General features: G+C 35.9%; 1 protein-coding gene across 1 annotated transcript in view; it reads left to right on the top strand.

The window, feature by feature from the left end:
* The window catches only part of LOC142226008 (putative ATP-dependent RNA helicase DDX43), a 505,423-nt gene extending 490,470 nt beyond the window's left edge, over positions 1 to 14,953 (top strand). The window contains exons 3-4 of the mRNA XM_075295867.1: positions 14,324 to 14,437; positions 14,520 to 14,953. Of these exons, the coding sequence (XP_075151982.1) occupies positions 14,347 to 14,437; positions 14,520 to 14,827 (399 nt within the window). The 5' untranslated portion in view covers positions 14,324 to 14,346 and the 3' untranslated portion in view covers positions 14,828 to 14,953. The remainder of the gene's footprint in view (positions 1 to 14,323; positions 14,438 to 14,519) is intronic.
* Positions 14,954 to 17,284: the final 2,331 nt, after the last annotated feature.

Below are 17,284 nucleotides of genomic sequence, written 5' to 3'. Positions count from 1 at the left end.
AAAGAACTAAGGTGTCGTCGCGTAACTGAATTTATTTTATTTAGTTGAGGAAAATTATGGTGTTACTCAACGTTCCTCTAGTAGTCTTACGACCCTTCCTGCCACAGCTGACCACCGTACACTTTTGGCAGCCCACAAAACTATCCTTCCACATATTCACTTTCGAGAAAACTAAACAAAAGGAATTTAGAACTTCATGATAAAATCGATTGTATTACAATTTTAAATCCATTCAAAATAAGTGTCGGTCAAGATAATTATGTCTCTAGGTTTTATAAATGAGTAGCTAAACTAAGTATTATATTATAATGATATGTGAATTAATAAAATATTTAATGATGTGTACAAAATTCTCTTCTAATGATAATAAATTAATTAATACTTACATAATAATCCAACGATGACAAGCGCTTGATATCGTGGTTCAAATAAAAAAATTAGAATATTAAAGACTAATGGAGTAAGAAATTTCTATAAGTTAAGCTAGATAAAACCCAGCATCCAAATTTCCAATTATATTATATTTAGGGGTCCAATTTTAGACAATGCAATAAGCCGGTCTGAGGACTAGGACATAAGCTCTTGCTTGACGCTCGCAGCAGTTAGTAACACAAATTAATTGTGACGAGAGGAAGATTTCCTTCAATCAAATTTTCGTCACGAGTTTCGAAATTCCTTTTTGTAACCAGCAACAATATCTAAATCACCATACGATTGATATACGGAGTCTCGTACTAATTGATTTAAAATTTCTCAAAAGTGCTACGGCTGCGGGATACAAACCCACAGCCGCTGATAAACTTATTTTTCAAGTTATGCGAGACTGTAAAAAATATAAATTTTATAATTTTATATATCCCGTTTTCGTATTTTAACTCACCAATAAGCTTTATTGTTAATATTATTAATGATGAGTCCAGTTTGATTGTTTCTTCTTTGGTATTTTTTTTTTAAAGCAATCAAGAACTGAAATTGAAAACAAATTTTTCTATTCAATAAAATTGAAATTTAAAATCTATGTCAATGTTGGAGTTTTAAATGCAAACGTACTGGATTTAAATTGATTTTTATTAAATAGTTCTTACTACAGTATCCTATACTATACTAGCGTATACCCAATATTTTGTGAAACTTCACAAAACTATCCCACACATACCCCTCCCGAAAAAAATGTGAGACCCAACCGCTACTAAGTTACGTCCATATGTCTTTTGCATGGTATGTTCCTTTGTTCCCACTATCGACGTCTTCTAACTCATAGTAAACAGTGCCTAGTTTTCTATTTACGACAGCCTTTACACCTACAGGGGCTAATTTGGCACTAAATTGATCCGCCTTAGAGCTATGCTTAAAGTTCCGTCTATATACAACTTGTCCAATTTCGAAGTTTTTAGCCCGGGACCTCAAATTATAACTACGGCAATTTCTATCATACGCATCCCTCATACATTTTCTTACTGAGTCCCTGATAAGTTGGAACTGATCTTGGCGTTCGATTTGGGCATCTCCTTCAGCTAGCAGTTCCAATTTTCGCAATATCTTGTAATCGTCTCCATGGTTCAACATATGTTGTCCGAATACGGCTTGATATGGTGTCTTTCCTATACTCTGGTGGAAGCTATTTCGAAGCGAACAATTTATGCTAGGTACATAGATATCCCACTCCCTTTGATCGTTTCTTACAAAACTACGCAAAGCCTCGTTTATAACACGGTTTGTGCGTTCACTTGCATTGGATTGTGGGCTATACAATGCCGTCAAAATGTGTTGAACTCCATGTCTAGTTAATAACGCATTAAATTCATTACTGGTAAATTGAGAACCATTATCTGTCACCACAACTTCAGGCACTCCGTAACAACAAAATATCTCTTTGGTCAAATACTCTATAATTGGTTTCACGGTCATGTTCCTTAATGCTTTCAAGAAACAGAATTTTGTAAAGTGGTCTAGAATTACTAAAATTGCTACATTACCAGTTTTAGTTCGTGTGAGGGGTCCAATTATATCTACGTACAATCTTTGAAATGGTCTTACAGATTCGGTCATTCGACCCATGGGCGGTTTCATTCCGATTGTAGGGGCTTTTGACGTTCTACAAAGCTCACACTGCATAACATATCTTTTTACATCGCTTACCAACCCTGGCCAATAAAAGAATCGTTTTATCCGCTCTATCGTCCTTGCGATACCTGCATGACCCGACTTCGGAATATTATGTGCTGAATAAATTGCCGTTTCTCTCAGCCCACTAGGAATTACCAGTTTCCAGATATCCGATTCATCTGTAACACCTTGTGAAAATCCCGTACGTTTGTATATATATCCATCTATGACTTTAAAATCGGGCAATGCTGCTTTTTCGTATTCTTGTCTTAATTTTATGTACTCGTTGGACAGAAATTCTCTGGAAGTTAAATCAATAGTAGGGCTAGTCTCTAATTCGGAAACCTCGATTTCGTTATCCTTCTCGTATACTCGAGATAATGCATCTGGTACAACATTATGCACGCCGCGTCGGTGCTCGATTTTGAATACGAAACCTTGTAACTTCAAGGACCACCTTGCTAAACGACCGCTTAAGTCTTTTTGTGACATAAGCCACTTAAGACTTGCATGGTCTGTTATGATCTTGAACTCCTGTCCTTCCACGTATGGCCTAAATTTCTTAATTGCCATTAATACCGAAAAACACTCCAGCTCTGTTATCGAGTAGTTTCGTTGGCTCTTATTTAATTTGTGCGACATGTAGGCTATGGGCCTTTCATTACCTTCTTCGTCCTCCTGTGCCAATACCGCGCCTAAGCCAATTGTGCTTGCATCGCATTGTATAATAAAAGGCTTGTTGTAGTTTGGGTGAATTAAGACGGGAGCTGAAGTCAGCCGTTCTTTCAGAGCATCAAAAGCTTTTTGGACATCCGGGTTCCATTGAAACCGTGTCTTTTTTGACAACAGCTCGGTCAATGGACATGCAATAGCAGAAAAATCGTGTATGAAACGCCGATACCAGCTTGTCATTCCAATGAACCGTCTGACTTGTTTAATAGTTTTAGGGACGGGAAAATCTCGAATTGCTTTTATCTTATCTTCATCCACACTTAACGTACCATTTCCGACTACGTACCCTAAATATTTCACTTTGTTCAACCCGAAACTGCTTTTCTTAATATTTATCGTGAGACCCGCCTTTCTCAATTGCATCGACACTTCCATTAAATGTGACAAGTGTTGCTCAAAATTCTGTGAGACTACCAACAAGTCATCTAAATACACGAAGACGTGTGTCTTCAATTGGTAAGGAATTACTATGTCCATCAGTCTACACAGCGTCTGAGGAGCGTTGCATAGACCGAATGGCATCCGCGTGAATTGATACAACGGCCTGTTGGGAACCGTAAATGCAGTTTTCTGTTTCGACGACTCCTCCAGTCTAATTTGCCAAAAGGCGTCTTTTAAGTCTATTTTTGATATGCAATAGACTGGAGGCAACCTTGAAATTATACCATCTATATTAGGGATTGGATACGCATCTTTTTCCGTAACAGAATTCAATTTCCGGCTATCCAGGCACATCCTCACTTTTCCGGGCTTGACCACCACCACCGTTGGTGATGACCATGGTGAATTCGGCGATACCTCTATTACACCCAATGATATCATTCTATCCAATTCCCCACCCAGTTGCTTCTCAATTGCAGGTGATATGGGATAGTACCTTTGTTTAATTGGTTTCGCTGTCCCAGTATCTATTCGATGTTCAATAAGAGAGGTACATCCTAACCCTTCGGTTTCTGAATCGGGAAATGTGGCTACAACACTTTCTAATTTTCGTTTCTGGTCTTGGGTAAGTTCAAGCTTATCAGGATCTATTATCTCCGTATCCAAGACATTAATGCAATTTGGTATAGTAATCGCTAATCCAAACTTCTCCCAAAAATCAATACCACATATAACCTCTTGTTGTATGCTCGGAACGATTAAAAATGTAAAAGGCTTCGTACAATCTTGAAATGTCACATCCATTGTGATTGAACCTAGTACATTCTGCCTCTGTCCATCTGCCGTCTTTACGTTGCCTGTACACTTTCGGAATTCCTGTTTCTTAATAACAGTCTGACTTAGAGTTCCCCCCAAAACACTCTTGTTGGCCCCGCTATCTAACAGAGCGAAGACGGAATTTCCATCAATGCTAATCCTTATGTAGGGTCTGCCGTCACCTCCTCTGTTTTCTATAGACGACAACCGATAAGAATTATAAATTCTTAATTTTCTATAGTATTCTTTTATACGCCTTGCAGACCTTTGTTTCTTCCTGCTATTTTCTCCTATATTGTAATTATATCTTTGCGTATTTTGGGACATTTTCAAATGATATGGTCTAATCAGGGTTTCACTACTTGGTATTTGGTCTATATCTTCTGTGCTAATCAGGGTTTTACTAGTTTGTAATTGGGGACTATCTATTGGAGTATTATCAGTTATTGTGCTGCCGGATGTCCGGCTTGCTTCGAACGGACATCCGCCTTTCCGTTTCCCGAATTCTTTCCGTTACATTTTGGACATAATGGCTTGTACATATCTCGCATCCCGCAACCATAACAGAAAACCTTCCTTGGTCCGGTGCAGTCTATGTAGGTATGTCCAATCTCATTACAATTCCAACACTTTATAGTATTTATTCCGCATATATCGAATTCTTCTTCACTATCTTTTGGGCCATCATCTAAATCTTCTACTTCAGCAATGCGAACCTTAGATATCTTAGTCTCTTTTTGGTGAATTTCTCGCATAAATTTTTCATGCTTTCTCACCTCTCTCCTAAGTTGCGCGACACCACTTATATCCAAATGCAGTAATTCATGTCTAATTTCCGGGCGCAAGTTCTTCAAAATTATCTCGCAAAGATCAGCATCCATTATGGCCACTCTAAGTCTGTCCGTCATTGAAGAAATTATTTCTAAATAATCGTCAATGTCTTCATTATGTTTTTGTTTGCGTTTTCTTATGTCATCTAATATATCATAATCAGAACAATCTGTTTTGTATTGCGCTTTTAATGCATTTGATAAAGAGAACCAATCAATATTCTCTTGTCTTCTATGGAATCTCCAGTACCATTCTAGAGCCTTTCCATCGAACAATAGGTGTGCATGTCTACTTAAGACTTCAAAATCACCCCCAAGATTGTTTGAAGTGAGTACATTTACTCTATAGATAAATTCCTCCACAGTACTAGTACTAGAAAAACCATTAAATTTTATCCTCCAATTTCGAATTATATTCGATACTCTATCTGTCTCAGAATTTCCTGTCAAGGTTATGTGGGATGATTCAGCCCTAGAATCTTGATTTCTTCTGGGATTCATTCCACTAGCCTGAATTTCCCTAACTATCCCTGAGGTAATTTCCTCTCTCAAACTTTGTATCGATTCTCTAATAAGAGCTCTAATTCGGTCATCCTGGACATTGGTATGATCTGTTGATTGAGTAGGATGTTCCCCTCTATTTGATTGAGATCTGGTTCTTACGCCAACGCGATCTGGAGTTCTTTGTTCTGTATTCAAATCAATTACAAAGCTACAATTTCTGCGTTCTGCTCTCTCCAATTCATTCAAATTCTCATTGCTTCTTGTCAACGGCATGTTGGACAAATTGACATTTTCTTTATTTAGTTAACTAATTTATTTATTATTGTATTTTTGTTTTTGTTTTTGTTGTTTTTTTTTTTTTTTGATTTTACGTAATACGCTATGTCACGGATATAATGTTAAAGTTTCCCCTACTCATGAATTGTATAAGATAGTTTTGTAATTTTGCTAAAATTCAGTTACTGACGTGTTAACCAACAAAGGGGTGGAAACAGACGTATAATGGGATGTGGTTACCAATTCCATAGACTAAACCACACCAATCCATAATAACTCCGTTCCGATTAAACCAACTCAAAATTATCAAAGAAATTTGTAATGGAAACCGTAGGTAAAATCTCGTAATATTACAGAATTAGAAATCACTACAGATTCTACTACAAACACAAAAAAAATGAAAAGGCTCAAAATCTGATTGGGATCAATTTCAATACAATCAAAGGAAACGATAATCCAGCAATTCATTAATTGAGTCCATCAAATTAAAATTAATGTGAAAATGCAGTTCGTGTAATGAATATGTTGGGGAATATCAGCTCGTTTTTTTTTTTTTTTTTTTTTTTTTTTTTTTTTTTTTTTAACCCTTCGAAGGCGATATGAATATTATTTGTTTGCGCTAAATTAAGACAAGCTCGCTGATGTTGCCCCACGTTGGGCGCCATTTTATTTATGTAACGACCCACTCTCCGACCGATCATACCCTTTTTCTGGACTTTGCTACCTATTATACCAGCCGTGCTCAGTTCAAAATGGGGGGTGTTCTTGCCTAAAAAGGTATATCCGGGTCCGGTTACAAAACATAAAAGATTTTAGGTAGCTTAAACAAATTTGAAGGACACGAACTGCTTAAACAAAAAAAAAATAAAAGAACTAAGGTGTCGTCGCGTAACTGAATTTATTTTATTTAGTTGAGGAAAATTATGGTGTTACTCAACGTTCCTCTAGTAGTCTTACGACCCTTCCTGCCACAGCTGACCACCGTACACTTTTGGCAGCCCACAAAACTATCCTTCCACATATTCACTTTCGAGAAAACTAAACAAAAGGAATTTAGAACTTCATGATAAAATCGATTGTATTACAATTTTAAATCCATTCAAAATAAGTGTCGGTCAAGATAATTATGTCTCTAGGTTTTATAAATGAGTAGCTAAACTAAGTATTATATTATAATGATATGTGAATTAATAAAATATTTAATGATGTGTACAAAATTCTCTTCTAATGATAATAAATTAATTAATACTTACATAATAATCCAACGATGACAAGCGCTTGATATCGTGGTTCAAATAAAAAAATTAGAATATTAAAGACTAATGGAGTAAGAAATTTCTATAAATTAAGCTAGATAAAACCCAGCATCCAAATTTCCAATTATATTATATTTAGGGGTCCAATTTTAGACAATGCAATAAGCCGGTCTGAGGACTAGGACATAAGCTCTTGCTTGACGCTCGCAGCAGTTAGTAACACAAATTAATTGTGACGAGAGGAAGATTTCCTTCAATCAAATTTTCGTCACGAGTTTCGAAATTCCTTTTTGTAACCAGCAACAATATCTAAATCACCATACGATTGATATACGGAGTCTCGTACTAATTGATTTAAAATTTCTCAAAAGTGCTACGGCTGCGGGATACAAACCCACAGCCGCTGATAAACTTATTTTTCAAGTTATGCGAGACTGTAAAAAATATAAATTTTATAATTTTATATATCCCGTTTTCGTATTTTAACTCACCAATAAGCTTTATTGTTAATATTATTAATGATGAGTCCAGTTTGATTGTTTCTTCTTTGGTATTTTTTTTTTAAAGCAATCAAGCACAGAAATTGAACTTATTGAAAACAAATTTTTCTATTCAATAAAATTGAAATTTAAAATCTATGTCAATGTTGGAGTTTTAAATGCAAACGTACTGGATTTAAATTGATTTTTATTAAATAGTTCTTACTACAGTATCCTATACTATACTAGCGTATACCCAATATTTTGTGAAACTTCACAGCCAAAAATGGAAGAACTGAACTTGGTTGACATGTGGTTTCAACAAGATGGCGCTACATGCCACACAGCTCGCGATTCTATGGCCATTTTGAGGGAAAACTTCGGAGAACAATTCATCTCAAGAAATGGACCGGTAAGTTGGCCACCAAGATCATGCGATTTGACGCCTTTAGACTATTTTTTGTGGGGCTACGTCAAGTCTAAAGTCTACAGAAATAAGCCAGCAACTATTCCAGCTTTGGAAGACAACATTTCCGAAGAAATTTGGGCTATTCCGGCCGAAATGCTCGAAAAAGTTGCCCAAAATTGGACTTTCCGAATGGACCACCTAAGACGCAGCCGCGGTCAACATTTAAATGAAATTATCTTCAAAAAGTAAATATCATGGACCAATCTAACGTTTCAAATAAAGAACCGATGAGATTTTGCAAATTTTATGCGTTTTTTTTTAAAAAAAAGTTATCAAGCTCTTAACAAATCACCCTTTATATATATATATATATATATATATATATATATATATATATATATATATATAAAGGGTGATTTGTTAAGAGCTTGATAACTTTTTTTTAAAAAAAACGCATAAAATTTGCAAAATCTCATCGGTTCTTTATTTGAAACGTTAGATTGGTCCATGACATTTACTTTTTGAAGATAATTTCATTTAAATGTTGACCGCGGCTGCGTCTTAGGTGGTCCATTCGGAAAGTCCAATTTTGGGCAACTTTTTCGAGCATTTCGGCCGGAATAGCCCGAATTTCTTCGGAAATGTTGTCTTCCAAAGCTGGAATAGTTGCTGGCTTATTTCTGTAGACTTTAGACTTGACGTAGCCCCACAAAAAATAGTCTAAAGGCGTCAAATCGCATGATCTTGGTGGCCAACTTACCGGTCCATTTCTTGAGATGAATTGTTCTCCGAAGTTTTCCCTCAAAATGGCCATAGAATCGCGAGCTGTGTGGCATGTAGCGCCATCTTGTTGAAACCACATGTCAACCAAGTTCAGTTCTTCCATTTTTGGCAACAAAAAGTTTGTTAGCATCGAACGATAGCGATCGCCATTCACCGTAACGTTGCGTCCAACAGCATCTTTGAAAAAATACGGTCCAATGATTCCACCAGCGTACAAACCACACCAAACAGTGCATTTTTCGGGATGCATGGGCAGTTCTTGAACGGCTTCTGGTTGCTCTTCACTCCAAATGCGGCAATTTTGCTTATTTACGTAGCCATTCAACCAGAAATGAGCCTCATCGCTGAACAAAATTTGTCGATAAAAAAGCGGATTTTCTGCCAACTTTTCTAGGGCCCATTCACTGAAAATTCGACGTTGTGGCTCGTTCTATTCATGATGAAATGTCAAAGCATACTGAGCATCTTTCTCTTTGACACCATGTCTGAAATCCCACGTGAAATGTCAAATACTAATGCATGAAAATCCTAACCTCAAAAGAATCACCCTTTATATATATATATATATATATATATATATATATATATATATATATATATATATATATATATATATATATATATATATATATATATATATATATATATATATATATATATATATATATATATATATATATATATATATATATATATATATATATATATATATATATATATATATATATATATATATATATATATATATATATATATGTATATATATATATATATATATACATATATATATATATATATATATATATATATATATATATATATATATATATATATATATATATATATATATATATATATATATATATATATATATATATATATATATATATATATATATATATATATATATATATATATATATATATATATACACACACATATATATATATATATATATATATATATATATATATATATATATGTGTGTGTATATATATATGTATATATATGTGCAATTAATAATCTACATTTTTAATGAAAACAAAAATATGTGTAATGAATGAGCTCATTAAGTGCAACTACCTTACACACATATACCATGGAATCTGTTATACACCAGTCCGCCATTTTGTTATGTGTTATAACACTTTTACCAGAGTTACCAAGATAACTTACGAAATACGGGCTTTAAATATGTACCCTTTGCACGATCGACATGTCATCACAATAATTATTGAAAAGGAAAAACATGATATTAATTGTAAAAATGTAATAAATGATCTTTGTACATATGAAAGAATTTAAGTTATTAATCCCATTTTAAGTTATGTTTTCCTTTTCGTGTTTAATGTTTATTTTTGGCTTTAACGTTTGAAATACTGTCCTGACCACCAGTGCGTCCAACAGTTTCTGGAAAATTTGGTTCTGCGTTTCCCAGATACATGTGGTATACCAAATTGTAGGTACTGATGCCCTCTATAGATATCCGTTGTCACTTTTGTGTACGATGTCCATTCCTGGACTCCACATGGGAAATAGTGTCCTGACCACGAGTACCCAGTAATAACCAAGCTAAATACCATTGAACAGGCGCATGTGGCACACCAAATTGTAGGTAAAAGTGTTCTATACCATATTCTGTGTATAAATCGTTGTTTTTATGCACGGAAATAAATAAATTTCATTAAATATTCTGTCTGTCCGTCTTATATTAATTCAGTTTTGGTCGTCTCTGTGTCACCCTGTTATTTTTTTGGATAAACCTGTTATCGAAAGTTAGCGACATCGTTATCTTCACGCAGGTCTCATACGTGAAGATACCGACGTAGGTAACTTTTTAAATTACAACAACCACCGAAATAACAGGGTGACACAGAGTTGCAAAAACCATATAAAATGCAAATAGTTCGGTATTTATCAACTGTGGTGGCCACAAAAATTATGGAAAAACAAAATATGACCACAAATGTAGTGAATATAATGAACAAAGTTATGTTTAACAAAATTATTAATGTTTAGATGTGAAGGTATTACTACCACAAATTTTTTAAACTGTGATTTAAACCAGTATTAGAACCCTTTCCTCGTAGAACAAGAGGACAACCTCAAGCACCAACTTCGATCCTGGGGCCAAAGTAATAGTTTCGTTCAAAATTCCGCTAATGGGACATCAAAGTGGAGGTCATTACCTACATTTTGATGTATGTCATGTGTTCCAACAGTGTTTTTGAACGAAAATATCCCTGATTCCAAGTTTTCCACTGGGGGCAGAACATAGATTCTATCATGGAAGCCAGGAACGGACTTCGTTCAAAATTTCGCTAAGAGGCCATCAAAGTGGAGGTCATTACCTACATTTTGATGTATGTCATGTGTTCCAACAGTTTTTTTGAACGAAGATATCCCTGAATCCAAGTTTTCCACTGGGGGAGCAGAACATAGATACTACCATGGAAGTCAGAAACGGACTTCGTTCAAAATTACGCGTATGGCACATCAAAGTGGAAGTCATTACCTACATTTTGATATATGCCATGTGTTCCAACAGTGTTTTTGGACGGAGTTATATAAGATTTCAAGTTAACCACTATGGGCCATTTGCTAGATTCTACCATGGAAGCCAGGAACGGACTTCAATCAAAATTCTGCTTATGGCACATCAAAGTGGAATTCATTACCTACATTTGGATATATGCCATGTGTTCTAACAGTGATTTTGGACGAAGATATTCTGGATTACAAATTTTCCACTATGGGCCATTTGCTAGATTCTACCATGGAAGCCAGAAACGGACTTCGTTCAAAATTCTGGTTATGGCACATCAAAGTGGAAGTCATTCCCTACATTTTGATATATGTAGTATGTTCCAACACTTTTTTTGGACGAAGTTATCCAAGATTCCAAGTTTTCCACTATGGGCCATTTGCTAGATTTTACCATGGAAGCCAGGAACGGACTTCGTTCAAAATTCTGCTTATGGCACACCAAAGTTGAAGTCATTGCCTACATTTTGATGTATGCCATGTGTTCCAATAGTGGTTTTGGACGAAGGTATTCTGGATTCAAAATTTTCCACTATGGGCCATTTACTAAATTCTACCATGGAAGCCAGGAACGGACTTCGATCAAAATTCTGCTTATAGCACATCAAAGTGGAAGTCATTACCTACATATTGATGTATGCCATGAGTTCTAACAGTGTTTTTGGACGGAGTTATCGTGGATTCAAAGTTTTCCACTGTGGGTCATTTGTTGGATTCTACCATGGAAGCCAGGAACGGACTTCGTTCAAAATTCTGCTTATGGCACATCAAAGTGGAAGTCATTATCTACATTTTGATATATGCCATGTGTTCCAACAGTGTTTTTGGACGAAGTTATCCAAGATTCCAAGTTTTCCACTATGGGCCATTTGCTAGATTTTACCATGGAAGCCAGGATCGAACTTCGTTCAAAATTCTGCTTATGTCACATCAAAGTGGAAGTCATTGCCTACATTTTGATATATGCCATGTGTTCCAACAGTGTTTTTGGACGAAGTTATCCAAGATTCCAAGTTTTCCACTATGGACCATTTGCTAGATTTTACCATGGAAGCCAGAAACGGACTTCGTTCAAAATTCTGCTTATGGCACATCAAAGTGAAAGGCATTACCTGCAGTTTGATATACGTCGTGTGTTCCAACACTTTTTTTGGACGAAGTTATCCAAGATTCCAAGTTTTCCACTATAGCCATTTGCTAGATTTTACCATGGAAGCCAGAAACGGACTTCGTTCAAAATTCTGCTTATGGCACATCAAAGTTGAAGTCATTGCCTACATTTTGATGTATGCTATGTGTTCCAATAGTGGTTTTGGACGAAGGTATTCTGGATTCCAAATTTTCCACTATGGGCCATTTACTAAATTCTACCATGGAAGCCAGGAACGGACTTCGATCAAAATTCTGCTTATGGCACATCAAAGTGGAAGTCATTACCTACATATTGATGTATGACATGAGTTCCAACAGTGTTTTTGGACGGAGTTATCGTGGATTCAAAGTTTTGCACTGTGGGTCATTTGTTGGATTCTACCATGGAAGCCAGGAACGGACTTCGTTCAAAATTCTGCTTATGGCACATCAAAGTGGAAGTCATTATCTACATTTTGATATATGCCATGTGTTCCAGCAGTGTTTTTGGACGAAGTTATCCAAGATTCCAAGTTTTTCACTATGGGCCATTTGCTAGATTCTACCATGGAATCCAGGATCGAACTTCGTTCAAAATTCTGCTTATGTCACATCAAAGTGGAAGTCATTGCCTATATTTTGATATATGCCATGTGTTCCAACAGTGTTTCTGGACGAAGTTATCCAAGATTCCAAGTTTTCCACTATGGGCAGAACATAGATTCTACCATGGAAGCCAGGAACGGACTTCGTTCAAAATTCCGCTAATGGGACATCAAAGTGGAGGTCATTACCTACATTTCATTGTATGTCATGTGTTCCAACAGTGTTTTTGAACGAACGGACTTCGTTCAAAATTCCGCTAATGGGAATCAAAGTGGAGGTCATTACCTACATTTTGATGTATGTCATGAGTTCCAATAGTGGTTTTGAACGAAGATATCCCTGATTCCAAGTTTTCCACTGGGGGACAGAACATAGATTCAACCATGGAAGCCAGGAACGGACTTCGTTCAAAATTCCGCAAATGGGAAATCAATGTGGAGGTCATTACCTACATTTTGATGTATGTCGTGAGTTCCAATATTTTTTATGGACGAAGATATCCCTGATTCCAAGTTTTCCACTGGGGGGGCAGAACATAGATTCTACCATGGAAGCCAGGAACGGACTTCGTTCAAAATTCCTCTAATGGGACATCAATGTGGAGGTCACTACCTACATTTTGATGTATGTCATGAGTTCCAACAGTGTTTTTGGACGAAGATATCCCTGATTCCAAGTTTTCCACGGGGGGCAGAACATGGATTCTACCATGGAAGCCAGGAACGGACTTCGTTCAAAATTCCGCTAATGGCACATCAAAGTGGAGGTCATTACCCACATTTTGTTATATGTCGTGAGTTTCAACAGTGTTTTTGGACGAAGATATCCCGGATTACATTTTTTCCACTATGGGTTAGTAGATAGATTTTATCATGGAAGCTAGGAAGGATCTTCGTTCAAAATTCTGGTTATGGGACATCAAAGTGGAAGTCATTACCTACATTTTGATGTACGCCATGTGCTCCAAGAGTGTTTTTGGACGAAGATATCCCGGTTTCCATATTTGACACCTTAAATCACATTGAGAATTTTGCTCAATGTGAAGGTTCAATTATTTTCAATAAAAATGCATTAATGAAGAAAACGTGGTAACAATGAAATTCGAAAGTTTTGGCAACTCCGATGGATTGGTTTGTGTCGTGCAAAATTTAGAATAATAAAATAATTTTATTTATTATTTTATTAAAAATGAAGATCTCACGGTACAGCACAAACAGAAATGGTAAACATATTAGAGTTTTTATTGTTTGCTATGTTGTACATCAAAATATTCCACAGTCATAGCGTTTTGGCGCCAAAACGTGAATTGGCATGCAAATTGAGAAAGAAGGGAACAACAGAATTCATTCAGGAATATGATTTAATTGGATGTGTTGGAGGTAGTATGGAAATTATTATCTGCACTCCTGATCGTTTAAATTGTACGAGCGAATGTTATTGACACAGCCACTATTACTTATATATTTTTAGATTAAGCTCATCGTATTTTGGATATGGGTTTTGAACCTCAGATTCGGAAGATATCATTGACAAGTGCTAGGTGTCCGATGTTTTACCGACGGTTATTTGAACAATCCCATACCGGTGCGTGATGTATCATTGGATTTGGTCGAGCAAACAATCGAATTTGTTGAAGAGAATGAAAAATTCTATTTCGCTATTGCAGATATTATCTCTGGTGAAGTAAACAATCTTATAGCAACTGATATCGCCTCATGTGACCTGGTCATAGAAGATATAACCCATGTCATCAATTTCCAGTTCCGAAATATCGAAGAATACAGTAACAGTGCTATGTTTAGTTATAGAACTCGATCCGATTGGGGCATAGCATCGGAATTAATTCCTATACCTGAAGAAGCTGGTCAGGATACACCATCTGGCTCCCGACCATGGCAGAACCTTTTGCTAAAACCAAAGAACGCTCTGCTGAAGAAGCACATAAATTTAATCGAACGCAATGTGGTAGAGTAGGCGTTAGTTATGGCGGTCGTAGTGGTAGTAAATAACATGGAAAATCTTCCAAACGACCTATGAATTAGCACAAACATTTTTATTGATTCCATAAAAATCTATTACATATTCATTAGTAACGTTAAAGGTGATTTTTTATTAAAATATGTATGTAGTAACATTTTTGCTGTTAAAGGTGGGTACTATGTTCGAGTTGAAAATCAATTTATTTTGTCGATTACTTTTTCTATATATATATATATATATATATATATATATATATATATATATATATATATATATATATAGATATATATATATATATATTATTTATTATATATATATATAAATATTTATATATATATATATAAATATGTATATATATGTGCAATTAATAATCTACATTTGTAATGAAAACAAAAATATGTGTAATGAGCTCATTAAGTGCAACTACCTTACACACATATACCATGGAATCTGTTGTACACCAGTCCGCCATTTTGTTATGTGTTATAACACTTTTAGCAGAGTTACCAAGATAACTTACGAAATACGTGCTTTAAATATGTACCCTTTGCACGATCGACATGTCATCACAATAATTATTGAAAAGGAAAAACATGATATTAAATGTAATAAATGATCTTTGTACATACGAAAGAATTTAAGTTATTAATCCCATTTTAAGTTATGTTTTCCTTTTCGTGTTTAATGTTTATTTTTGGCTTTAACGTTTGAAATACTGTCCTGACCACCAGTGCGTCCAACAGTTTCTGGAAAATTTGGTTCTACACTCGGCGTTTCCCAGATACATGTGGTATACCAAATTGTAGGTACTGATGCCCTCTATAAATATCCGTTGTCACTTTTGCGTACGATGTCCATTCCTGGACTCCACATGGGAAATAGTGTCCTGACCACGAGTACCAAATTGTAGGTAAAAGTGTTCTATACCATATTCTGTGTATAAATCGTTGTTTTTATGCACGGAAATAAATAAATTTCATTAAATATTCTGTCTGTCCGTCTTATATTAATTCAGTTTTGGTCGTCTCTGTGTCACCCTGTTATTTTTTTGGATAAACCTGTTATCGAAAGTTAGCGACATCGTTATCTTCACGCAGGTCTCATACGTGAAGATACCGACGTAGGTAACTTTTTAAATTACAACAACCACCGAAATAACAGGGTGACACAGAGTTGCAAAAACCATATAAAATGCAAATAGTACGGAATTTATCAACTGTGGATTCCAAGTTTTCCACTATGCGCCATTTGCTAGATTCTACCATGGAAGTCAGAAATGGACTTCGTTTAAAATTCTGCTTATGTGGAAGTCATTACCTACATATTGATGTATGCCATAAGTTCCAACAGTGTTGTTGGACGAAGTTATCCAAGATTCCAAGTTTTCCACTATGGGCCATTTGCTAGATTCTACCATGGAAGCCAGAAACGGACTTTTGTCCGTGCTTTTGTTAAAAGCAAGCAATTTACAATGTCATTTGAATTAGCGTTGAAGATGAATTAGTAGGTAATGACCTCCACTTTGATGTCCCATTAGCGGAATTTTGAACGAAGTCCGTTCCTGGCTTCCATGGTAGAATCTATGTTCTGCCCCCCCAGTGGAAAACTTGGAATCAGGGATATCTTCGTAACAAAACACTGTTGGAACACATGCCATACATCAAAATGTAGGTAATGACCTCCACTTTGATGTCCCATTAGCGGAATTTTGAACGAAGTCCGTTCCTGGCTTCCATGGTAGAATCTATGTTCTGCCCCCCAGTGGAAAATTTGGAATCAGGGATATCTTCGGTAAAAAACACTGTTGGAACACATGCCATACATCAAAATGTAGGTAATGACCTCCACTTTGATGTCCCATTAGCGGAATTTTGAACGAAGTCCGTTCCTGCCTTCCATGGTAGAATCTATGTTCTGCCCCCCAGTGGAAAACTTGGAATCAGGGATATCTTCAGTAAAAAACACTGTTGGAACACATGCCATACATCAAAATGTAGGTAATGACCTCCACTTTGATGTCCCATTAGCGGAATTTTGAACGAAGTCCGTTCCTGGCTTCCATGGTAGAATCTATGTTCTGCCCCCCCAGTGGAAAACTTGGAATCAGGGATATCTTCGTAAAAAAAACACTGTTGGAACACATGCCATACATCAAAATGTAGGTAATGACCTCCACTTTGATGTCCCATTAGCGGAATTTTGAACGAAGTCCGTTCCTGGCTTCCATGATAGAATCTATGTTCTGCCCCCCAGTGGAAAACTTGGAATCAGGGATATCTTCGTAAAAAAAACACTGTTGGAACACATGCCATACATCAAAATGTAGGTAATGACCTCCACTTTGATGTCCCATTAGCGGAATTTTGAACGAAGTCCGTTCCTGGCTTCCATGGTAGAATCTATGTTCTGCCCCCAGTGGAAAACTTGGAATCAGGGATATCTTCGTAAAAA

The sequence above is a fragment of the Haematobia irritans genome, chromosome 2 (genome assembly GCF_050003625.1).
Source record: "Haematobia irritans isolate KBUSLIRL chromosome 2, ASM5000362v1, whole genome shotgun sequence".
NCBI lineage: Eukaryota > Metazoa > Arthropoda > Insecta > Diptera > Muscidae > Haematobia > Haematobia irritans.
The sequence above is the reverse complement of the archived record's forward strand: the minus strand, read 5'-3'. Positions and strand labels throughout refer to the sequence as shown.